The 26472-nt window shown below is 40.0% G+C and overlaps 1 protein-coding gene across 1 annotated transcript in view; it reads right to left on the reverse strand.

Annotated features, from left to right (window-relative positions):
* Positions 1-5227: 5227 nt before the first annotated feature.
* Positions 5228-26472, reverse strand: part of cfap100 (cilia and flagella associated protein 100) — a 35313-nt gene continuing 14068 nt past the window's right edge. The window contains exons 3-11 of the mRNA XM_030765251.1: positions 14354-14434; positions 13991-14175; positions 13770-13842; positions 13621-13663; positions 13327-13481; positions 11448-11583; positions 10328-10530; positions 9181-9274; positions 5228-5341 (exon numbers count right to left, since the gene is read on the reverse strand). Of these exons, the coding sequence (XP_030621111.1) occupies positions 5228-5341; positions 9181-9274; positions 10328-10530; positions 11448-11583; positions 13327-13481; positions 13621-13663; positions 13770-13842; positions 13991-14175; positions 14354-14434 (1084 nt within the window). The remainder of the gene's footprint in view (positions 5342-9180; positions 9275-10327; positions 10531-11447; positions 11584-13326; positions 13482-13620; positions 13664-13769; positions 13843-13990; positions 14176-14353; positions 14435-26472) is intronic.

A 26472-nucleotide genomic window follows, 5' to 3' on the forward strand; every position in this document is an offset into this window, starting at 1 on the left:
AGGCCTACATGTCTACCGCCTGAAGGACATCCTGTGGTTAGTTCACTCATCACTATCAGTGAAGCACATCTAGTTTCAGTTCTTCACGTGATTCGGTTCAGCGTCCCCAGTTGAACTTTTGCTGAACTCTAGTAAAACATGATCATGGCCTTATTACATACAAAGGAATAACATATTTTTCTGACATTTATGATTAAAAATCTGAAATTAGAAGCAAACTGAGGCACACAGTAGTTTTTTTTAATGTTTTAGAATGGTATTGATTCTGACTCAAGTGCAACATCTGGCAGTCCTAATTAATGCAGTGTTGACACAAAAAACAAAAAGAGAAAGAGAGAGCATGGCCATCTGGGGTCTTTGAGACATCAACTCTCCATTCCATTGTCAACAAACTTAAGTGATCGCATGTGAATAGAGAGGAATCATCGACGTCTCATTTCACCAAAACACTCCATGACCACAGTCCACCACCCAAACTCCTTTGGCTAAGATGATTAGGTATATGCGAGGCTGAATAGGTAGGTCTTTAGTCTAGACTTAAACTGAGAGAGTGTGTTAGAATCCCAGACATTTTGGTTGGAAGACTGTTCCACAGTTTAGGAGCCATGTAGGAGAAGGACCTGCCCCTAACTGTAGATTTTGTTATTCTTGGTAAGGAAAGAAGGTTTGCATTTTGTGATCTAAGAGGGTGGTGCGGGCTGTAAAGTGTTAGGAGGTCACTTGGAAACAGGGGGGCTAGACCGTTAAGGGCCTTATACGTTAGAAGCAGAAATTTATAATGTAGGTACAATTGCAGTCCTAACACAGGGACACCAAAAGATGTAGATGTGATAGGATTAATAAATCAGTCTCATAAAATTTATTAACCATTAATTTGGGTGTTCAATATTTTATTAATTAAATAACTAAGATTAAAAGGATAAGATAGCTGTAACACTGTGCTACAGTCTTAGAGAGTATTGCAGTACTAATGTACTACATCTATACTACTAAGTCCATAACACTCATGCACAACCAGGTTGGTGAAGGTAATTTGGAGTGCTTTGATGGCAGAGGTTGGCATTCAGGGAATACTGTGGCAGTAACAGACAGGACAACAGTTTATTTCAATGATACTATTTATTAACATAATCAATACTACTTGGCAAACTAATACTGATATGGTACAATCAATAATCAGCAGCAAATAGAATGATCAAAGGGTAAATGGTAACAAAATGGTGATGAGTCTATGTACAGGTATTCAGTGTAGGACTGAATGAGTGTTAGACCAGAGATGAGTGTGTGTGTGTGTGTGTGTGTGTGTGTGTGTGTGTGTGAGAGAGAGAGAGAGAGAGAGAGCGCGCGTGCGTGTATGTGGGCGTGTGCCCAGCTGCGCACTGAAGAGAGAGGGAGGAGTCCTTTGGAGAGAGGCTGGGCGCATGTGCACAGAAAAGAGGAGGAGGAGCGAGGGAGAGAGGCTGTGCACATGTGCACAGGCAAGAGGTATGCGTGGTATGTGGAAGTTGTGCACAAGCGTGTGTGCTAGACACCAACTAGAGTGGGGGTGGCAACGAGAAGCGCATGTATGCGAGAGACCAAAGAATGTCTAACTTGAGAGCTAGTCTCAAGTAAGTAGGCCCTAAACTCAACCACTCTACCCAACCCTTAAGTCACGCTGCAATCCCAATGTTGGAGGTGTGCAATCAGAAAAAGGGAGTTAGAGAGAGAGAGAACGCATGCCAGATCTATCCTTCATTAGTTGTAACCAAAAGAAAATAGCAAACGGCTAAAAACCGCATCGTACATGAAATACAGTGTGTACATTTCAATCATAAAAGAATTCAAATAACAACACTTCCTTCATGTTAACTGCATATAATCGTAATACTAAAGTGTGCCCAGATGCCAGCCTTACTTTGAATAGCTCATTGCGTGGCGACCGAAGGTGCGTCTTTTGGTGGCCTGAGCAGTGCGATTCGCAGGTCCAGGGAGAAGTTCCTTTCCTTGTTACTTGAAGATCTTCGGGGCTCTGTTACTCATCCGATGATCTTTAAGGGTTCTTGCTTTAGTTCGTCGACGTTTAAAGAAATAAAAAGGGATCCGGTCGCCTTTAGTCCCTAAGAGATGGTGGAGGCTTTAAGAGGCAAATTTTATTCTTGTGATTCTGTGGATAGTTTTGATTGATGTTCCTTTAACATAACTGAAGTGTTTTCTTGTGTGAAGGTACACTGGGCTAAATGTAGTTAGATAGATAGTTCAGTGGTTGTCCCAGCATTATCGTCAGAGCCGGTGTTACACCAAATTCTGAGACCGTGGTAGGCGCTGTTGCCACTGGGCAGCTTAAAATCACTCACATGGACGAGTTCAGTACGCAAACAATGTAAGCTCATAGACTCAACACAAATGAAGGTGAAATGCAGTGTGGAGCATTTTGTCTACAAATGTTGGTTAATTACATCATAAAGTACAGAGGCCCTAAGATGCCATGGATTGATATTTAATTTAGATTCCATTTTCTCCTGATAACGTGTTATTTTTCTTTGTTTTCTTGAGATGTCGACTTATTTCTGTCATTATCACGAAATAACGAAACTTAAGTTTCAAGTTTCAAGTTTATTTAGAGCTGCAATGACTTCGTCTCCTCCCGCACCGACTACAGCCATTCAGTGATTGGCGTCGCCGGTTTACTAATCATCAGCCTGTCCTTTCATCATTCACACCTGTGTTCACTTTGTTTTCCCTGATTCCCCCCTCTTTATAAACCTCACTGTTTCCCAAAGTCGTCGCGAAGTCTACACTTGCCACATGTATTCTGAGCGCTCTGTAGTTATCTAAGTCTAATTCGTAGTCTTGTTCCTAGTGTTATTCTGAGTCTTAGTCCTGGTTTACATTCCAGTTTGCCGTTTGCTTTTCCGTTTGTTTTTTACTTAGTGTTGGAATCTGTGTTTGTTTGTATTCGCCTGGTTCTCATTAAAAATACAATCTCTGCACTTGTGTCCGGTTTCCTGGTGACTTCGTGACAAGAGCCCAATATCACTGTTTACAGTCTCAAAGGGCTTTACAGGCCACAACAGTCAGAAACTTAATATTGTTTTCCAGAGATACTGAATTAATTATGTCATTATCACGAGAGAACAAAGTTTCGTTATTTTGTGATAATGACATAAAAAACTCGAGATCTTGGGAAAACAAAGAAAAATAATCCGTCATCACGAGAAAACAGAATCAAAATTAAAATGTAAACGGCTGGCATCTTAGGGCTTCCATGCTTGTCACATTAGATTAAACGCAGTATTGTTGATTGCAGAGTAGCCAATTTGAAATGCAGAGAAGGTGCGCACAGGGGGGTATTCCAGAAAGCGTGTTTAGAGAAAACTCTGAGTTAGTTAACTCAGAACAAGCAGTAAACCTCCTAATAGAAGAGCCTTATAGCTTTGTTTTGCTAGGAGAATGAAGCTACAGGACTCTCCTATTAGGAGGTTTACTACTTACTCTGAGTTAACTAACTCAGAGTTTTCACTAAACCTGCTTTCTGGAATACCCCCCAGGCGTTTAACAAGTGCATTCCAACAGATGAACAAACCCCAGGAAACAGGTACCATCCACACACCATCGCATGCTACCGACTCTCTGAGCTTGGTTTGAACAGTGCTTACAACGTTTACTGACATAAAGCCTTAAAGCAACAACCACCAAGTGAAGTCACCCACACAAAGCTCTGGAGAGATTAGCTCTGCTAATAAACACATGCAACTGCAAACTGAGAATCAGTCTCTACTGAAGAACAGAATCTAACACAGGCAACGCAACGTAGACACATATTTTCCTGTAGGCTGGCTATTATAAAACTAACAAAACTATTAGTGACAGTAGTGACATATTAGTGGCTTGCCTGTGTTGTCCTGAGCGGCTGGTTGGTCAGTGTTGGTTGATATGCTAGTCTCAGGGTCCTCTATCATGATTTTTTTAAAAATCTATTTCGGATGTCCATTTTGTTTGTTTAAAGCTAGACAACAAACGAAGCTAGCTACTTTCTTGAAATACTGTGGGAAAGTTGACAACTCAGAGTCCACGCACAACGCAACACGACTAGTTTACGCTTAGTTTGTTAGATTGCACTCACCCAGACAACCAATCAAGTGGATTTGAAAATGTAGGCTAGAACGTGACTTTGGTTTTAGCGAATTGCGCCCCCTTCCCACAGACAACTTGAATGTGCTGAGATCAGATTGCTTCTTGGTAATTAACCAGAGATTCACTGAACAGCAGAAAGGAATGTGCCAAGGTGATGTTTCAGTGGTTATTGAAGGCCAAAAAATAAACAAAGACATATAATAAATAAATAAATAAATAAATAAATAAAGACATATAGGGAACTACACTTTGGTCCGAATTTTAAATGGGAAGTATGGTCTCTGCAGAGTCAACATTTCTGATGTTGGTTCAGTGCTTGTACAAGGTGTGCTGCTTTCTGGTGTTGCATGCCACATGTGGGAAAAAAACACCAAAGATTTTAACAACCATCTGTTGCCTTTACGCTGAGAGGCATACATGCACCATGCATGTCTGATTCTTTCTCCTTGTGTTTGCACAAAACCCCCATGTATGTTTGCCTTCCTTTCAGAGCAAAAATTTTTTTGATGAAAATCACATTTAATTGAGGACATATCTGGTAAATTTCATGATCAAAGCTACAATAGCTCTCCAACTCTGCAATTTATCATTTTTGAGCATATTACCATCACATCTGCATTCATTGCTCCTGATTTAAAATTCAATCTCAGAAAACATTTTTTTCCTAACCTTTTTATCTTGAACAAAGTTAAGAGACGCATTTTCTATGATGTGAAAAAGAATACAAAAATGAGATTATTTTGTAACATACTCAGTGGAAAAGAACCAAAAAGGAAGTTTCCTTTTATAGTATGGTTAAATGGACCTTAGGGTCCATGACCGAGGTCAGAGGTCGAGATTAAATGATCCTCTCCAAGAAATGTCTCCAAGTTTTATTCTTCACCAAGATCTGATGAGGCAAGATTTTAATATTCCATCCATATTAATATTGCAGTCTGCACAAGCCACAGTATTGTAAGAAATACTATCTTCTAACACACAGAAGTGTTAACAAATTTATATAATCTCATTAAGACAAAACACTTCATTAAATCTAAAGGGTAGAAATATGGGCGACTGTATTTGAGTCTAAGGTTTGGACAAGGCCACAAGTGATCTGCGAGGCCCTGCTTTAGGTGAAGAAGTAAAGGTGCTCTTCTCTCTCCTTGTCGATGCTGTTATTGAAGTTGCAGGTCTTCAGCTTACGAACAGGGGGCTGAGACCTTGGCATCAGCTTCTTACCCACCTGGAGAACACAGAGAGAATGCAAGCCTGTGAAGGTCACAAATTGAAGACGCCAGCAGTCCAGTTCAATAGGCAAAGCACCAAATAAAGGTTGTTTTTTCTTCTTCTATAAGGAGGCCTGTTTTTGTAAGCCCTTAGCATTATCTGGTCTCTTTTTTAATTATTAAAACTGCTTCAGGATTAACCCAGTGTCTGAAGCTGTGATTTCCAAAATAGAACATGCAACTAGAATGCTACATTGCAGATTTATCAAAATTCTTTGAGGGTTTTTTTTTTTTTTTTTTTGGTGTTTTTGGCTGCTACTTCACCACTTGCACCACCATTTTAACACAATTTCTTTTCATTTTAAATGCAAGTGCACCATGAAAAAAAGGTTTTCCTCCCATCAGATACTTATGTTCATTTTGTTCATGTATAGGGTGGGATTCAGTCTGAGTCTCTTAACACTAGAAGCGCCGCGCCGGTTTGACCTACTTATACCTAGAAGCGCCGAGTGCCGGCCATTTGACCGCTGTGACGACCTACTAGGAGCGCCGTGCTGGTTTTACCTACTTAAAGCGCGGCTAGGCGGTCAAATGACCGCCGAGTCATTAGACAAGGACACTGTTACTGACACATAATGATCGCTAGATGGCGCTTCTTGCACGAAGCAAATAGTTTGCTTACAAGATCAACTCGCGTTCGGCCAATGTATCATTCATTTCAGTGTTAGCCGTCGATTATTATTTCATTAGAACGTTTGTTGTCCAGCCCTTCCATCATGCAACATAATGTTTTGATTATTTATTTGTGGTAACCGTGTTTTCAAAGGCATAAATTCCGGAGGAAGTCTTGATCAAATTCGACTGGGAAAACCAATCTGAACAAGACTAGTTCAGGCATCTTTTTCATAGTATTTGTTTTTTTTAACATTTAATCTTCTACATTGGACAATTAGTGTATTATACGGGATGTCACACACGTTGCGAGTTAGACTGCGGTTGGTCTGGAAATGCGTAGCCCGACTGTATCAACATTCAGTTGTCGACTGACAATGATCACGTCGTTGCCCCTAGTGATTAATTTATTGTAAGGGCACGGTCCAGGTAGTGCAAAAATCAGAGACAATTGTGATTGTAAATTAACTACTGTAGGGAGCGATTACAGATTTGAACATTCTAATTGTTGGGCATGTCGGGTGACGGAGTAAGCTATAAACTGGACTATGCTTACTCAACAGAACAACCTATCGGAATGACAAGACAGGCAATAATTGGTTGAGAATTACAATGCGTGTAAATCAAAACTTGTGGAAGTTTAGAGTGTGAGACTGCTTTGGGTGGCGCTGGAGGAGTAGACTAAAGCGTTTCAGTTCCGAACTCGTCTGTCTCCGTGAAATTATCGCTTATACCACATAATAAGCCCAGCCGAGCATATCAATGCTTTACACTTGCATTTTAATAAATTAATTATCTACCACAACTAACAGATCATTCTATGCCATGATAGAAGCAAACACTACGACTTTTCAAGGCACTCAGTGGGCTATGAGAAGCCTAACACCTAGCCTGCCAAGTAACCTACGAGTAACACCTCCCAACCCCCTCCAATAAAGTGCCATAGTCTATTGTTAGTCTCCCGCACTAGAATGATTTGGCCAAAAGTAGTTCATACCACGAGTAGCCTACCGCCGTCTATCATGAGTCTCAGCTAAATCTAATTCCACACATGTAATAGAAAATGTAGGCACCGCTTGAAAATGAATAAATATGAATGGATGTTGTTTATACAAAATATGTATGTCGCAATGGATTTTCGTAAACAAAGCTGTGTCAGGTGTGTAGGTTTTTAGAGTAAATAACGTAGCATAAGACGGCCGAATTTTTACCATTTATTGAAACTAAATTACAGCTCGAAAAAAGCCCTTCTTTTTGGTAAATCGACAGCTGTGTAGTTTATTTACAGTAAATACTTAAGAAAGAATGAGATATACATTACACACGATAGATACACGAGATAGTGTATACAGTGAAATGCACTAAGTAAATAAACAGATAAAGTACTTTTCGAGCTATTTAGTATCCTGTGTGTCGGGATGCTGTAACCACTATTATACAGCCTGTCCAAGTAGGGAATGTTGTACCTCGATGTTTTGTGTTCTCAATTCAAGTGGAGAGATATTCGACCGACATCCTAGAACAATAGCCTAGGTGTGATCCCAACCCCCTCCCAACGACCGCGTCATGAATCACTTGGTCAACCAACTCAGAAGTTCCCTTCAACGTAGACCAAAAGATTGTTTGCTAGTTCCAACGAGGTGAAGAAATTTTCGGCCTACTGCCGGCCTACTGTCATCTTTCCCTAGACAGAGAATTGCGTCCAACATGTATTTTGTTTCAACGTCATCGGCCACCCAGAATTTAATAGCAAATTAGTTTAATGGCCATGTTCTGTGTGAAACGACACAGTAACAACTTGATAGAGAACAGTTGTTCATCTACAGCTATGTTCTCACTAGGTGTGTAAGAAGCAATACTTTATCGAAATTCTAATTTATCTGTCACAAGATGGGCAGCCCTTGCATTCTTGTCATCAAAGCGGAGATAGCGCATGATATCGTGGAATCTCGATAATGGGATTTCCGTCTCTGAAAATGGGATTTCCCACGTTAGCAGACCAGTAGTCGTCCGGGTTTATGATTTTACCGCCCGTAATACCTCCCAAATAAAGGAGACCTGCAGTTTGAACTTATTTTCGATCATCATTTCGATCAGTTTCTGCTTCAGAGTATTTCTGAATCTTTCACCACATTTCTGTGTCAGTCAAACACACTAAACTGCCCAATGGACTTGTAATATTGTCCTTGGCATAACATGTGGGCCCTGGGGTTTCTCTCATGATATTGCACTCTCGCGCCAGCAGTTTGTTCAACCCATACTGTGCCGTCTCTTGCGTAGGGTGTTATTATATTGAGTGAATTAGCATTCGAAAAATTCCTGCTCACTATCTAGGTCATATAATAATTAGTTACGCCCCTCTACGTGAAACAAAAATGCGTTTATTACACGTTTATCCGCTTTACAAAACATTTGCATTTTAATACTGTAATTATTTTTGCAGCTTTAAAATAATGTAATGTCATGACATGAGAATAAAGCTTACCGTAGTTTACACACGAACTATCAGTCATATGATGGCTAATTACGCATGGTTCAAGTAGGCTAGTGCAAAAATCAGTGACAACTGATACGCCAAATGAAATAAAAATGCGCTTCATAGTTATTAAATTGTCGTCATTTTCGCACATTATGTAATATTAATTTATGACTCTTATAACTCTCGAGATATATATATATATATATATATATATATATATATATATATATATATATATATATATATATATAAGACAGAAAATTAGTACGAGCGAACCCTTGCGCCATCTGCTGCGAGAAAAGAGAATCGCAGCCTTGAAAGGCAGGAAACAACATGGCCGAACGCGAGGCTGACAGCAGGTTCACAGAATTAGAAGCAAAATAGCTTTAAATTAGCTTGTACCGGGGTGATTTTGAAAATTTAAGGATACTGGGTGATAAAATGCACAAATTTAGGAAAAGTCATGGAAGGACGGTCCTGAAATTTGACCGAGTGCAAAGATTTAATTTTTTTTTGGGTCACTGCGGTCAAATGACCGGCGCTCGGCGCTTCTAGGTATAAATAGGTCAAACCAGCACGGCGCTTCTAGTAAGACGTCACAGCGGTCAAATGACCGGCGCTCGGCGCTTCTAGTGTTAAAGAAACCCGGTACACTTCTAACCCAAAATCACACTCATTCACTCAGTGAGCCTCTCTGTGGCTCACCGTTTTCTTGATGTCAGATTGGGCTCTCGCTAAGGCCTTTTTCAGCCTATCCTCTTGGTGGTGCTTCTGCTGCTGGATCTTTTCATCACGCAACCTGGAAAAATAACTCTGGATGCATCAGTTGTCTGTTCACAGATACTAGCTTATTTTCATTCATTAAGTGAAATACATAGTGTGACCATGTTTTTCATAAGGTAGTCCATCTCAACTCATCTTAGCACAGCTCAGCAATCTATAAAAACCCAGAAAACATATTATGGTTTAGGTGTAGGAAAGTCTCATGATCAACACAATGTTGAGACCAATTGCATTATGTGCACACAGATACCTTTTACATGCCTGAACACAGTGAATGACTGAGCTTGAATTCAGTTGTTCTACATGAACACCAATCAATTTTGTGTTGAATCACATGCCAGAATATCATAAACTGAATTGAATCCTTGCCAAAGATTCACATCTCTAGATCACTGTAATGCAATTTTAATGGGTTTGCTGCATTTGACTAATAAACTATGCTACAACTAGCATGACTCCTTTTCTCTCTTATGTTCACAATCAAGCTCTTAATTCTTAAACATAATTCTTAAACGATTTAGATATTTATTATTACAAATTTAAACTATGGCTCCATTCATTCATCCTCCAAGCTGCTTACACTAATTAGGGTCGCGGGAGGTGCTGGAGCCTATCCCAGCGTTCACTGGGCAAAAGGTAGGGAAACACCCTGGACATGTCTCCAGTCCATCGTGGGGCAGACACACAGACAAACACATTCACACCGAGGGGAAATTTAGTATCTCCAATTTGCCTGACTTGCATGCCTTTCTACTGTGGGAGGAAACCAACACAGACATGGGGAGAACATGCATGGGACTACGGCGCCAATGAATATCAATTAACCAATATCTCCTATAATGATTGAATAATTGCACACAAACCCAAAAAGTTGTAGTGCATCACCACGTCTATTCATTTCTGCATAGTGCTTCATGGCAGAGTTGAGATCCATTGAGTTAAACAAAATATCAGTGGGGCCAATCCTGCCAGTGATCTGGATCAGTTCTGATTCATCACTTGATGTATGTTTTCTCCCATATGTTGTGTTCAATAAACACCATATTCCCCATTTTACAACTGATCACACCTGATTCTCTTCTCCCTCTCCATGGCTCTCTCAGCTATGATCAATCGCTCCTTTGGGATCATCTCCATGTTCTCCAGAAGCTCCCCCAGTCGGTCCTCTATTGCCACCAGCATCTGCAGGGCGCTTAGACTAGCCTCACAATTCCCAACACAGCTCCTGTACACCACCTCCACCTTATGGCTCAGAGCAGTCAAAACCCCATCCTGAAGGGAGAAAGGCATATGGAAAGGGAATGGTAGGGGTGTGTGTGTGTGTGTGTGTGTGTGTGTGTGTGGGGGGGGGGGGGGGGGGGGGGGCTAAGACATCCTGTCCACCCCTTTACTGTCCTCTGCTGTGCTACCCTTTGTCCTTTTAATCCATCACACCTGCTTCACTCACAGGGTGTAGGTCCTGTGGCTGCTCCTAGAATTACCAAAGCTACAGAGGGCTGTGGAATACTCTCTTATAGACAATGGACCAAGCTTTGGAATATTGCCTCACAGAACTCTCCAGCGAGACAATAGCCTCCCAACAAAGATTCAGACACACACTCATAATCTTTAAGTCTAGGCTAAAAATATACTTATTTAGTGAAGCCTACATGGGGACTGTTGAAAGCTAGATATTCTTTAGCAGATGACCATATCATCAGAGCTGGATGTGGTTCAATGACACGGAGTTATTTGGTGACCTGGACTTTCAGTGCTGTAAACTTTACGTGACATGTTAAAGTCACTCGTGGACTTTGACTGTGTGTAGGTAGGGTGTTGGTGTCCTGTCAAGTGTCTGTGTGTTGGCAGGGTACTTGTGTCTGTTTGTTGACTGTGTGCTGGTGTGCTGGAATTTCTGGGGTTGTGTAGCCTTCTGACCCCCTCTTTTACTTATGCTTTGTCGGCTAGGCAGAACTACTGATCAGATATGCCTAATACGCAGTAATGTTGATTCTGCCTAGAAATGTTCCAGATTGATCTCATCTTCCTAGGCTTCATTTCCCCTTGATTCTTCTGTATTCTCAATTCATATAAAAGCTTATATAAATTATTGCTTGTAACAAAGCAAATTAACCAATAGTCTTTTAAAAGTATAATGTGTTCCTAAAAGATCCTTCTCTTTTAGCATACAGTATGAACTCTTCCCTGACCTGGTCCTCAGACTCGTCCTTCCCGAAGTTGAAGAGTCTGGCTTTGAGTTCTAGATCTGCTGCTCTGGCGCTCTCTTTCTTGATGCTCAGGTTCATTGTATCAATTTGCTGTTTCAATTGATCTGCCTCGAGCTCCCTGTATACACAGAGAAAAGGAAAGACATGGAGAGAATACCAAAAGGTCATCATTTTTTTTGCCAGAGATCACATGGATTGAACTGTTTCCCAGTGTTAGCATAGTGACTACCATAGACCTTTAGTGATGATGAAATCAAAAAACATAATGGCCATAGCTAGCTGGATTTCCATTGCTAATAATAATAATAATAATAATAATAATAATAATAATAAGTTTATTTAGAGCCCAATATCACTATTTATAGTCTCAAAGGACTTTACATGTCTATAACAAAGTCAAATCAAAATTATATTATGCATAAGTTTGAGAAAATAGATAAGTCTTTAGTCTCGTTTTAAAGCTATTGAGAGAGTTTGCCCTAACTTCTGTAGGGTAAACCATTCCAGAGGAAGGGAGGGCGGTAGGAAAAGGCTCGGTCGCCAGCGGACTTCTTTTTAACTCTTGGAATGACTAATAGTCCAGAATCTTGAGAGTGCAGGGTGCAAGGTGGGTTATAGGGTGTAATTAAGTTAGACAGGAAGGAAGGCGCAAGCCCATGTAAAATTTTAGATGTTAATAAGAGGACCTTAAAATCTGCCCTTGCATGAATTGGGAGCCAATGAAGGGAAGCCAGGACAGGGGTAATGTGATCAAACTTCCTCGTTCTGGTCAGAATTCTAGCAGCAGCATTCTGGACCACCTGAAGACTAATGGTGCTGGAGGCAGGCAGGCCACAGTAAAGAACATTGCAGTAATCGAGGCGAGACGTGACGAATATGTGAACAACGGTTTCTGCATCAACCATACTTAGAAAGGGCCTAGGTTTAGCAATGTTACGGAGGTGATAAAAGGCAGCTTTGGTTGTGCTCTTGATATGAGTGACTGGCGAGAGACTCGAGTCAAAAATCACACCAATGTTTTTAGCTGAAAAGGTTTTGAGAGATGATGCAGTTGTCAAAATTTAGGGAAAGATCACTAAAAAGATGCTTATGCGTAGGGGGACCAATGATCAGCATTTCAGTCTTGCCTGCGTTAAGCATCAGGAAATTTGAAGACATCCAACCCTTAATAGCACAAAGACATGCCTCAAGGTTAGCCAGTTCAGAGCGGTCATTGTGCTGGATAGGTAAGAAAATCTGAGTATCGTCAGCATAACAATTGAAGGTGGCGTTCACATCCAAACAAATCTCTGGCTTTTTCTCCTGGGAAAATGGCCCCATCATCAAGCCCATCTAGAGTGCGAGCAAAGTCAAGGACCCTCCTTTACCCTATAATGAACCTTGCACTACTTAAACACAGTGTTGCATGTGCAGAAGTTTGTGTACTTTAGAATCATCGAAGAGGCTAAACTCCATGTCATAGAAAAGATGAGCACAGGCAATAAATGTCTGTCCCTATGAACAAACGTCTCGTTAGTAACATGTCATCTTTTTCTAAAATAAGGATGCTCAAGAGAAGGAGGGCAGAATTCCTTTTTCAAATGCATCATTAAAAATATTATTTAATCATGTTTTCGGAATATCAAGGAATTTTTTAAATGAAATTTTATACTAAATCCATCTGTGTTGGGACATTTATTACTATCTGTTGTGGGAATTTTTTCCATTCTGCATTGACCTCTGTGTTTCAGTACTTTACAGACTGAAGTTATGCAATGGAAAGGGGATAACGGGATAACGCTTGTGTCTGAAACTGTGGTAAGCACTATCTCCATTGTAAACAAACTTTTTGGATGTTCGAGAACTCTGCTGACCTACTCACATTTTTTCTCTGGTTTGCTCCATAGTGTGTCTGAATTCCTCAAGGGCCTCTTCAGTCTCACGGGAGTTTTGGATCAATGAGAGGTTCTGCTCCTCCAGCTCTGTCAGGAGGTCCAGCAGTTGCTGCGGTTGCGTGAAGTATAGCTCAGGCTCTACCTACAGGTCAAGCCAAAGAACAACACACATGGTAGAGAGTTAGACTTGCTAAAATGTCAACATCTTGATTTATCATTCAGTGGAATTTTAGCCGTGGACGAACATTTCTTGCATTTTTAACCAGTGCCAAGGTACTGACCTCATATTCAGAACTGTCATGATCAGTCTCTGATACAGCATCTCTACATAAAAATTTAAGGAAAAAAACCCAAAACAGAACAGTTAGTTAGGATCAGTGTACATTATATTATGGCTGTGTCATGAGTGTATGTCAATGTCTTCACTCACAGTATCTTGTTCTGTGGGAGAGACTTCACGTGTTTGGCCTCAGGTAGTGAGGGCAGCTCTTGATATTGTCTATCTGTATATGTGTGAGAACAAGATAAAAAAAGAGGAGAGATAAACAGGTGGGGTGGGGCGGGTGGGGGGTGGACATGGTGTTTAAATTCCTCTTCAATTCATCTGAAACCTGAAATTTGCTTTGGTTGTTTCTGGTGCAGGCTACAAACCTGGCTCTGAAAGAGCAGTCCTTCCCTGCTTGCTCTTGTCTCCACCACTCTCATTAGTGACAAAAGTGGGTTTGAGTGACTTCTTGGCTGCTTGTTGCTCTTGCCACTGGACAGGGGACAGCTTGCATAGGAAGTCTTTATACAACATGTACTCTTTCAGAATGTCTTTATACCCGGAGATATCACTGTATTCACGGCAAAGAACAAAAAGAAAGGTAGGAGGGAAGGAACAAAGAAAGAAAGAAAGAAAGAAAGAAAGAATTACAAATAGATACACACAGTTACATACATCTAATCTGAAGTAATTTCCATTTAGATAGGGAAGATATAGACCAGAAAACACATTTTTAATACAATCAGTACCTTTTGATGGTAAACATTTTAGTTGTAATTTTCTTGATCCCTTCCATTTTCTCTAGCTTTTCCTTCGTCTCCTGTTCCACACTGAAAAGGTTTGAACAGGCCATTAGTACTTTCGATGGTGTATATTATGATGTCTCACCATGTGTTACCGTCCTTATTATCTGCCATTAACTACGTTACAGCAGACAGTTGATTGCATTATAGAGAAACCGACCATTATAAAACAGCTCAAAAATATTTATAAACTTCTTTTATAAATCCTGTTGTTTTAGGCAAATGATTAATTAATGATTCATTAAATGATCATCAGTTGCTTGGCAATGGTGAAGAAAATTATCCTCGGAAGCCACCAGAACCCTGGCGGAAATCGATTCTTTGGTTTCCTTTCACACACAGGGATACTACATTTCCCTGCGAGTGGTAACATCAACAACATGGACAACAACAAAAACGACAACAACAACAATAATAATAATAATATAGCTGCAAGCAACAATGAGGGGGCCAAACAGTCCAGGAGGGTAGAGTCGCCATGGCATCTTGATCTGATCATGTTAAAAACATAGCTGGTACTGATACCAAGATTTATGTCAGTTGATACAAGAAGCACATTTGTTAAGAGAAACACATCAACACCTACAAGGCAGCAAGTTGTTTTTGCTTATTGCAGCGTCCCGTATTGGTCAAATGACACCAATTTTTTTGCACATACTCAGGAAGGAGTCCTGACTTGATATACGAAGTTTGGTATCAACACATCAAAGCGTTGCTGAGATATGCCCTCACTTCCTGTTTGGCAGCTTCACTGCAGAATTTGTTTGGTAGTGATGGATGAACGGTTTCTAAAATCAAGAATTCTTAAGATATTTTTTTTGAGACTCTGCCTGAAAATTATCTGTGCCAAGTTTGGGGAAGATTTGACAATCTTTGTGGCCTGTGAAAAAATTTCTAAATATTTCGATAAAATCCAATATGGAGGCGACAATGATTAGATTGACATGACAAGTTGCAATACCTTGGCTTTGGGACCTTCTACAGTATCACCAGACAAGTGAATCAGCCATGTAAGGCAAACACATCAACAGTTATTAGCCAAAACACATCTTTGTTTATTATAGCGCCCCCCCAGTGGTCAAATGACGGAGAGTTTTTTGTGCTTCCTCAGAATGAGGCCCCAAGTCCATATAACAAGTCCGCTTTTGATACATCAAAATGTGGCTGAGTTATGACCTCACTTCCTATTTGGCGACTTTGTCATCGAATACGATTGCACAACAGGAAACATGTCCAGACCTCAGCATCCACAAAGGCATGACTTCAAATGATAATCATGATTTTTGATAATCATGATTTAATGAGCAAAAACATGTTTTTTAATTTTTTTTTAGTATAGCGCCCCTGAGTGGTAAAATGGGGCAATTTTTCCTGGACTCCCTTTGGACACAGTCTTGAGTCAGTGAAGTTTGGCATTGATACATGAAAGCAATGGCAGTGACAGATGAACGCTCTTGAAAATCAAAATCCATCCAATAAATTTTGTGCGGTTTGGTCTGAACATCATCTGTGCCAAGTTTGATGAAGACTGGGCAAATTTGGTGGCCTGTGAAAAATCTTTAAACATTTTGATAAGATCCCATATGGCGGCTGCATCAATTAGGTTGACAAGACAAGTTGCCATGTCTCGGCCTTGGGACCTCCCACAACATCACCAGACACATGAATCAATTATTTAAGGTGAACACATCAACAGATTTTAGACCAAAGTGATGAGGAGTAATGAGCAAAAATTATTATAGCGCCCCCAAGTGGTAAAGTGGGAAAATTTTGGTCTGGACTCCATTTGGGTGGTGTCTTGAATCAGCACACCAAGTTTGGTGTTGATACATCAAAGCATTACTGAAATATGAACTCACCTCCCATTTGGCGATTTCGCTGCTGAATTCGATTGGATGTGACAGACAAATGATTTCGCAAATCGAAAAGCCAACAAATGACTTTTGTGAGGTTTGGTCTTTAGATCCTCTGTGCCAACTTTGGGGAAAACTGGACAAAACTGTTGAACTCGGGTTGATCCAAGGAATCGAATGGTACCTCATTTTTGCAAATTGGGAACACAGTCTGAGAGTTACGCATGTAAACACACCTCCAACTTTGACCCGATGGTGGCGCTAGAGCATTCAAGATGCAGACATGTGACTTGGGGAAAATAATCAGGGGCCTGTCCCCATTCAGTGTGCAAAATTTCAAAACTTTTTAATCATATGGTTCTAGGGGCTACCATAGACTCCAATGGCAGAAGAAGAAGAAAAAGAAAAAGACGGAGATGGAGAAAAGGTAGAAACACAATCAGTTCTTTCGCACCAGAGAAACTTTTCCATAGTTATTAGAGCTGTTGGAGAAAGTAGCCCCTTTTTTGCGTGTTCGCACTGCAGGAACTTAGAAGGGTCATAGATCTTAGAACACCTTCTTGAGGGGCTTTTTTAGCTCCTACTTCAGGGTAGGTACTTTCGCAGCACAATAGGAACCTTGTGACGTAGGTGTACGGCCATTGGTCCAGACGTAGGTATATGATGATTGCAACCACCATTTTTAAAAATCCGTGTAAAATATAAAGTCTCAGAATGTCTTAAATTTAGTTTTTGATATTCAGGTCTAAAAATGTCTTAAAATGCCCTGAATTATAGGAGGGAAGGCATGGTCAGTTTTTCTGTTTTATTTTAGTTATATTTTATATCACACAACAATGACCATGTCCGCAACATCCAATATCTGTTTGTATGTTAAAGAGGTAGCGTACACTCCGCTTTGGTAGGTGCTTATGTGTCCACTTTTGTGGCTGTGATCCACATTTTAATTTAGAAGAAGAATGTGTTTATCCAGCTTACGATTTGAGGGCTGTGGCGGAGGAAAGGGAAAAAACCAAAAGCATGACGCTGCGAGCAAGGGTCAGACACAAGCGCTATGCTAGCACCCGAAAAGCACTATGCCTGTCGAGTCGTTCACTGCTACTGCGGTGGTAAAGGCAGGACTTTTTTTTCCATTGGACTGAGTCTATCACCATACAGTTTTATTTTCGTTAATGAGAAGGCAGTTAGTTATCTTATCTAATGTGCACTGAATATTTCTGTCATTCAAATTCAATAAAACTTAATAACTGTGTATACTGTGGTCTAGTTTGTTGAGTTATTTTGCCGTAGTAATGGTATTATTTTTTTTTCCTTTTAGAGGTATTAAAAAAATCTTAAAAGTCATTAAATTTGTTCTCAAAAATGTGCAGCTACCCTGGTTAGACATGTAAATAACAGCTCTTAGCGTGATGTTGGTATAACACCGTTGGCCGGCTTACCTCACTTCAGCGTTCCTACTGGCGGTGCAAATGCAAACAGAAAAAAGCCCTAGAACGTATGTAGTTCTAGGGGGAGCTTTCCAGAGGGTAGTTCCTCTTGGATGAGACCCTAGAACTGCTCGGTACAAAAGCGCCTAATGGGTGCCTATGCAGCTTCGCTGCTTGGCCCCCAAAAAGAAAGATAGATATGGTAGAACCATTAACTATAAAAAATAGGCGTAAACACTTAATACCTTGGTTTAATAATGAAACCCACGCGCTGAAGCAGATGTGTAGGAAATTGGAACGAAACTGGCAGGCAACCAAACTAGAGGTTTTCCGCCTCGCATGGCACGACAGCCTGATAGATTATAAACGCGCTCTCTAAACAGCCAAATCCACGTATTACTTGAAAATAATTAATGTTAACAAAAATAACCCCAGGTTCCTTTTTGATACAGTATCTAAACTTACCCAAAATCACTCCCCTCAATCTAGCCCTTTTACTTAATTCGTTGTAATATTCAAATTAATTTATCAAATCAGACTACCTGCACACTCTCTGTTACTGCGGCCAAGATTAGTCAGGATGTGCACCCTCTAACTCAATTTAACCCTATCTCTCTAGATGCACTGTCCAAATTGGTGCACTCTGCTAAACCAGCTTCTTGCCTCCTTGATCCCCTACCTGCTAAACTTTACATAGAGCTTTTCTCGGTTCTCGGCCCAAAAATCTTAAACACTCTAAATATTTCACTTAAATGTGGTGTTTTACCCTTCACTTTTAAAACAGCCATGATCAGGCCTTTACTTAAAAAACCAAACCTTGACCCTGAAGCCTTAAATAATTATAGGCCAATCTCTAATCTCCCATTTCTTTCAAAAATACTTGAAAAAATTGTAGCTGCTCAGCTGATAGCCCATATGTCCTCTAACAGTCTGTTTGAAATATTTCAGTTAGGCTTCAGGTGTTTTCACTCTACTAATAACGCGCTTACTAGAGTAACTAATGATCTTTTATTAGCCTTGGATGCTGGTGCTACTTCTATTCTAGTGCAGCATTTGACACGGTTGATCACACTATATTGTCAAAGTGCCTGGAAAACCACATTGGCATTCGTGGCCTGGTGCTCTCTTGGTTTAAATCTTATCTCTCTTGGTGTGATTTTTGACTCGAGTCTCTCGCTAGTCACTCATATCAAGAACACAACCAAAGCTGCATTTTATCACCTCCGTGACATTGCTAAAACTAGGCCCTTTCTAAGTATGGCTGATGCAGAAACCATTGTTCACGTATTCGTCACATCTCGCCCCGATTACTGCAATGTTCTTTACTGTGGCCTGCCTGCCTCCAGCACCATTAGTCTTCAGGTGGTCCAGAATACTGCTGCTAGAATTCTGACCAGAACGAGGAAGTTTGATCACATTACCCCTGTCCTGGCTTCCCTTCATTGGCTCCCAATTCATGCAAGGGCAGATTTAAGGTCCTCTGCTTAACATATAACATTTTACATGGGCTTGCGCCTTCCTACCTGCCTGACTTAATTACACCCTATAACACGCCTCGCACTCTGCGCTCTTCAGATTCTGGACTATTAGTCATTCCAAGAGTTAAAAAGAAGTCTGCTGGCAACCGAGCCTTTTCCTACCGTTGTCCCTTCCTCTGGAATGGTTTACCCTACAGAAGTTAGAGAGGCAAACTCTCTAAATACCTTTAAAACGAGACTAAAGACTTATCTATTTTCTCGATCTTATGCATAATATAATTTTGATTTGACTTTGTTATAGACATGTAAAGCCCTTTGAGAATATAAATAGTGATATTGGGCTCCAAATAAATAGTATCATTATTATTATTATTATTATTAATATTATTATTATTATCATATTGGATGTTGCGGACTTGGTCATTGTTGTGGGATATAAAATATAACTAAAATAAAACAGAAAAACTGACCATGCCTCCCCTCCTACAATTCATGACATTTTAAGACATTTTTAGACCTGAATATCAAAAAATAAATTTAAGACGTTCTGAGACTTTATATTTTACACGGATTTTTAAAAATGGTGGTTGCAATTATCATATACGTACGTCTGGATCAATGGCCGAACACCTACGTCACAAGGTTCCTATTGTGCTGCAAAAGTACCTACCCTGAAGTAGGAGCTAAAAAAGCCCCTCAAGAAGGTGTTCTAAGATCTATGACCCTTCTAAGTTCCTGCGGTGCAAACACGCAAAAAAGGGGCTACTTTCTCCAACAGCTCTAATAACTATGGAAAAGTTCCTCTGGTGGGAAAGCGCCTATTAACTTAAGACCATGGCTAACAGTCAGTCAGACTAAGTAAAGATGCCTAAGCAAGACTGGCTGTGTCCAAAATAGCATACATTATTATTATTATTATTATTATTATTATTATTATTATTATTATTATAATTAAAAGGTAGAATCACAATGGGTGCCAACACAGCTTCGTTGCTTGGCCCCAAATAACACAACCCAGTTCCATTTCATGTCATAAGTAGAGGCACCACTAGGCAGTGGAGGAACACAGCTATATCCTATTAGACATACACAGTTCTTAGAGCATTTAGTTCGCATTTATTGACTTTCGGTCTCTAAGTAATATGATTATCATATTACTTTATCAAGAATGGACATACTTTTTGAGCGTTTATTTCTGCTTGATTGTTGACTGCCCTGTTAATGTATCTATTCCCAAAGTGTTTATTTATTTATTTATTTTAAAATTATTTCTGTATTGGTGTTTTATTTTATATTGATTAAGCATTTGCATTTTTTATTACTACTGATGAACTTATTTAGCCATTATTATTCACATTATACTCCCCCCACCCCTCCTAAAGCTTGCTTTCTAACTAATACAAGACTATTATGCTAACTTGGTAACGTAAAAGTTTGGCTGCTGAGACTGTTGCAAGATGCTGAATCAGCCAAACGAGTGAAGTCAAATGAATAATATCTACCTTCTTAATATTACTGTGGCGGTTAATCATTTTTCTAAACATTATGCTTTCAAACATGGGAATATGTCAAAAATCTCCTTAGATGTAAGTGTGCAAAGAACATCTAAAGTTACAGTTCCACTGCACTGCCAATTTTACACAACGTAAATATTGAACATTTCCATACAAGTTACTATATGAAATGGTTAAAGATCACTGAAATAAAACATACAATATTTTTTGAAAAGCCATAAAAAGCATTTTTTACATAGTGTTTGTCTCAGTTCTTTAATGTGTTATGTTTGTGACAGTGTTGTCAGCCTTGATCTTTTAATCACACTGGTTGTTTTGTTGCCTGTTACCTTGCTCATGATTTATACAGTATTCCTGAAAGTGGCATGCCAGTGGCAGAATCTGAATTCTAGCTCTGTCGCACAATGTTAAAATAAGGAATCAAAAGCAAAATACATGGTCACATTCTCAAGTCTAGATGACTTTAAGATGAGACCCTGAGGATATCGCATGGGCTGCAGTTGCATGGGAGCTGCAGTGTTAATCAGTCTACAAGCACTGATCTCCTCTTGCAGTGTAGAGTCCTCTGCTGGCCATCTCATAGCACTTGACCCCTCCAGCTCAATGCTGCACTCCGCCTGGCCACCTACAAAAAGGACTGACTCACCTCACTTCAGCTCTTACTTCGCTGGCTTTTTTTGGCTAATCAAAGACTGCTCAGAGATCACATTCATCATTATTTTCCTCACCTTCTACATCTATACTGGTCAATGGTTTAACATGGCAGGTTATCTGCTCCTATCTGGTCCTTTACCTCAAGAATTACATTCTTCTCCTTTATGCAAGGATGGACAGATAGCATTGAAGAAACATCTGCAGCAGTCACAAACTGGTCCTCCTAGCTGTCAAGATGCAGTAGCTGATGCAACAGCCCTACCTTCCATATCAAGAGCTTGGCACCGAACACCCTCCTATTCTATGACAGTAGATGTGTTTAGCCAAGTTCTCCACTCTATGATATGATCTGCACTTTGAATTGAAGCTTAAGGCCATCCTTTAAAAGGATTGAACTTTTCACCTGTCTGCCTCCTCCCACGGCCCTTTACTACATGTGAAAGTGAATGTGCCCTCTTTGTCATTTGCCTAATTTTCTGAGGACCTTGGTAATTTCAAACATCTCAATTAACAAGGCACATACACTAAAGTAAAGCTTGAATACAAACTCTGAAACAGAGCAGACCTCAAGGAAAGGGCAATCTACTCACTGAAAATAAAATAAAATAAAATAAAATAAAATAAAATAAAATAAAATAAAATAAAATAAAATAAAATAAAATTGTGGTAAATTCTTGGGAATTGTAAATGGAAAAATACAAATGTAATTTTTCAGCCCGTTTGAGAGCTCTACTGTCTTGCCTGTACACAGATCCCAATTTTTTCATTTCATGCATGACACATATGGGATGTGTGTCGTCGTGCCAATGTTATGAGGATAATCTGGTTAATGGTTCACTGTGAATATTAAACTTAATACTAATATCACTTTGCTGTAACCATAACCTTATTTTGGAACCTGAACCCAGTGAAATTACAGATATTTTGAAAAACTCTATTTATAGCTCAGCGCTCTGAACACTGAACCTAGAAATTATTCTGAATACCTCTTCATTAGACGTACATATAATAAATAACAGCATTAAAGTAGCAGGTACAATAATACTCTTTGAATTCAATACTTCTAGCTAACTAAGTTCCTGGATCACCACATTCAGCAACTAGGAAATAATTTATCACCTCAGAGTAGGACTACAGATGTACACGCTTATTACAACGATCAAATTCAAACGGTACAGAATGAATCTAATGTTGAATAAATTGGAAATCAGGTGGAATTAAGGCACATCCGCTATACACACACATACAACAGCATCTAAACTACTAACAAGAAGACTAACAACTAACGGTAGACAATAACAATATCCTCGTTACCTAAAGTATGTATGAATGAACAACTACGCGAGCATGAGGCATTACTCACGAGAAGGCATGCTTAACCAAAAGAACTACCTGAGGGATGTTCTAGTGGAGTTACTTACACACAAAAAAGGGGTTGTGAGGAAGGGAGAGAAAAGGAATGAGGAAGAAGAAGAGCAGGCCCAGCCACGTTCAGGTGTGAGAGACCGGAGTTACCGAGGTTGGCAGAAGGAGACCGTGAGCGAGACTTCGTGTCGGTGCCGGGAAAGTCTTTTAGCGTCGCGGATCTTCCATAGCAGTGAGCCTGGGCCAATTCTTCGTGGAGACGAGCAGGACGGAACAGACGGACTTACATTACGGCTGATACAACCGGAGCTCAACTGGAGCTGAACCTTAGTGCAGCTGAACTGAGCTGTAGGATAGCAGAGAGTCTGGCATTTTATCTGGTTTGCAGACGGGGGGGTGCTACTATCCTTTTGGGGGTGTCTCTGCCTGAAAGGAGGAGACACTCCTTGGAATTTGGGAAGTATTAATTTGAGCTCGGTTGAAATGATTTTACATAACTTTTTCCCCATTCAAGAATAGTAAAATTACGTTAAAATTACTTGAATCTACCGCATTTTATGCTCCCGAACAAGACCAAATATGGTTTCTTTACCATTAAAAACAGAACAGTTACACCGATGGTCATACAATTAGCTGCTCATGACTTGGCTCCTGGCTATTTTTAAGTTTTATCGCGCATTTATGACTATACGAATAGTTATGCGTATTTAACTGATAATATCGTATGGTTAGTTTTGTTTTTCTTTTGTTCTACATAGTTTGTGCCCGAGTGGAGCAATGCAGATGAGGCCTGTGACATGGTCTGAATTCCATTCTCACAGGGAAACTAACCTCCCGAGGTGATCTAGTCTCCCTCACAATTAAACATTATCAGCATTTGAACAAATGGTCTGGGGGCTGCTGCGCTAAAACATCAAGCCTGGCGTCTGTTAGGTGTTAGAACGAGTAGTCTCTGCTTTGATATGCATTGGTCCTGCATGCAGGGAGGCCTGGGCCATGAAGAGAGAACTGGGATCAAAGGGGATAGGGATAGAGAGGCAGAGTGTGAGTGATAGAAATAGATAGGGAAGGGTGAAAAAGAGGGAGAGAGTTTACACAACTGCAACTTTAATTACTAAGGAACACTTAAGGTTAACAAATGTCCTTTTCTTTCTGAAAGCTGCACAGTGTCTGCCCGACAGTGTAGAGCAACACGAACAGAAAAGAAAAACTGTTCATACGATCTTTTCAGGTTTGATTCAACCCTATATGTATGTGGTACAAAATCTGAATCCAAAGCCATGTGAGCTCTAGTCAATCCAAATGACAAAAGACGCATTATATTCTTAAACTATTTAAGTTCACCTTTTGAGTGGCAGGTAACTGTTAATTATGCCTTGGTATGACTATAAAAAATACAGAGGGTAGCAATGGTAGAACACCTGCATTCATTGATCTGTCTTTTCAGACATGCCATTGAGAGCTGCACGGACTGCTAAAACTATGACTTTTGCTCTTTTTTTCAGGACCTAGTCACAGTGAACTGGTGAATTAGCTGCTGATCTTGACAAAAAACTTTCTTATAGATAATTGCAAGAACCGCCATTTTGGTTCCATAACAATGAGGCTAAATCAGAACATAGATGTAGCACATCTGGGTCATATGAGGACAGAGGTCTATTCACTCTGGAATCACACATGCATCACCTTTTAAAAACTAATATTAATGGCTGGAAAAAAGAGAAATCTCAAACATATTTACAATGTAGCCTAGAAAATATGCACAGGTTTTCTTCTGATACACTTTCAGTGCAGATTTCCTGCCTAAATCACTGCAGTGCAATTTTAATGGGCGTGCTATATTTGAGTGATAAATTATGCTACAACTAGTACTACACATTGCTGCTAGAATCCTAAGATGAGGAAATCTAAATGTCACAGTTGATCTTTTCCCTTTATCTAGTATAATTAACTTTACCTAGAAGTCCGCTGGCTACCGAGCATTTTACTACCACTCTCCCTTCCTCTGAAATAGTCTCACCTACAGAAATTAGGGAGGCAAACTCTCTTCATAACTTCAAAACCAAAGTAAAGACTTATCTATTTTCTCTAAATTATGGATAACATAATTTTCATTTGACTTTGTTATGGACATGTAAAGCTCTTTGAGACTATTAATAGTGGTACTGGGCTCAAAATGAACTTGTATTATTATTATTATCATTATTATTATTATTATTATTATTATTATTATTATTATTATTATTGTAGGGGTTGCCAGGCCCGTAGACTGTACTACCCATAATTCCCTGCTTGACCCCATGGGTAATCTGAACCCATCTTCTCAGCTTTCACTGTAATGGTATTGGATACAGCAGTGAAACCAGATACCAGATACAGTGATGCTCTCTAGAAGTGGCTCTCTAGCAGCGGTTCGCTCTGGCAGTGGTTCCCTCTACCGGGTGTTCCTACCTGCATAGAGACACCATTATCTCTGGCTGAGGATTTCCTTTCTGGATGGGACCCTCCCTGCCTAAAGAGACACCGTCTCTCTCTGCAGAAGAAAAGAGCTAAGAAACAATGAAGCGGGATGTTTGTACCGAACTTCCAGCTTCAGTTTGATGTACTTTCTCTCCTGCACTTGTGACTTTAACTTCACCGGTTAATTATACTGTAACAGTTACAGTGTAACCCAAGCAGTATTCGACGGAAGAAAAGGCGACCGGATCCCTTTTCATTTCTTAAAACGTCGACGAACTAAATCAAGAACCCTTCAAGATCATTGGACGAGCGACGGAGCCCCAAAGATCTTCAAGCGACAAGGAAAAGAACTTCTCCCTTGACCTGCACGTCGTACTGCTCATCAAGAGTAGATTCAAAGTAAGGCTGGCATCTGGGCAGACTTTAGTCTTAATGTTGTATGTAGTTAACGTGAAGAACGTGTCGTTATTTTAATTCTTTGGCAATTTAATTGTACACTGTATTTCACGCACAATTCGGTTTTTAGCTGCTTGTTATTTTCTTTTGTTTACGACTCATGAAGGATAGATCTTGCATGCGTTCTTTCCCTCTCTCTAACTCCCTTTGTCTGATTACACACACCTCAACTTCGGGATTACAGTGCGAGTTAAGGGTTGGGTAGAGTTGTGGGGTTTAGGGCCTACTTGAGACTAGCTGTCAAATTGAAGATCCTTTGTCTCTCTCTCACACACGCGCTTCTTGTTGCCCATCCCCACTCTCATTGGTGCCTTGCACACACGCTTGCGCACTACATTCTCATACCACACATACCTCTTGCATGTGTGCCTGCGCACAGCCTCTCTCCCTCACTCCTCCTTCTCTTTTCAGTGGGCAGATGGGAATAGTCCACATACATGCACGTTCTCTCACACACACTCATGCATCTTTTTTCGCTCATTCAGTCTTACACTGAATACTTGTACATAGCCTCATTACCATCATATTACCATTTGTGCTTTGATCATTTTATTTGCTGCTGATTATTGATTGTACCATACCAGTATTAGTTTGCCAAGTAGTGTTGATTAATAAATAGTATCTTTGGAATAAACTGTTGTCCTGTCTGTTTCTGCTGCGATATTCACTGAATGCCAACCTCTGCCTTCAAAGTACTCCCAGTTGCCTTCACCTGGTTGTTCATGAGTGTTATACCTTTAGTCGTTTAATTATACAATATTGAACACCAAAATTAATGGTTAATAATTTTATTAGACTGATTTATATGAGACTGATTTGATAATCCTATCACACCTACATCTTTTGGTGCCTCCATGT

The sequence above is a fragment of the Chanos chanos genome, chromosome 2, assembly GCF_902362185.1.
Source record: "Chanos chanos chromosome 2, fChaCha1.1, whole genome shotgun sequence".
Lineage (NCBI taxonomy): Eukaryota > Metazoa > Chordata > Actinopteri > Gonorynchiformes > Chanidae > Chanos > Chanos chanos.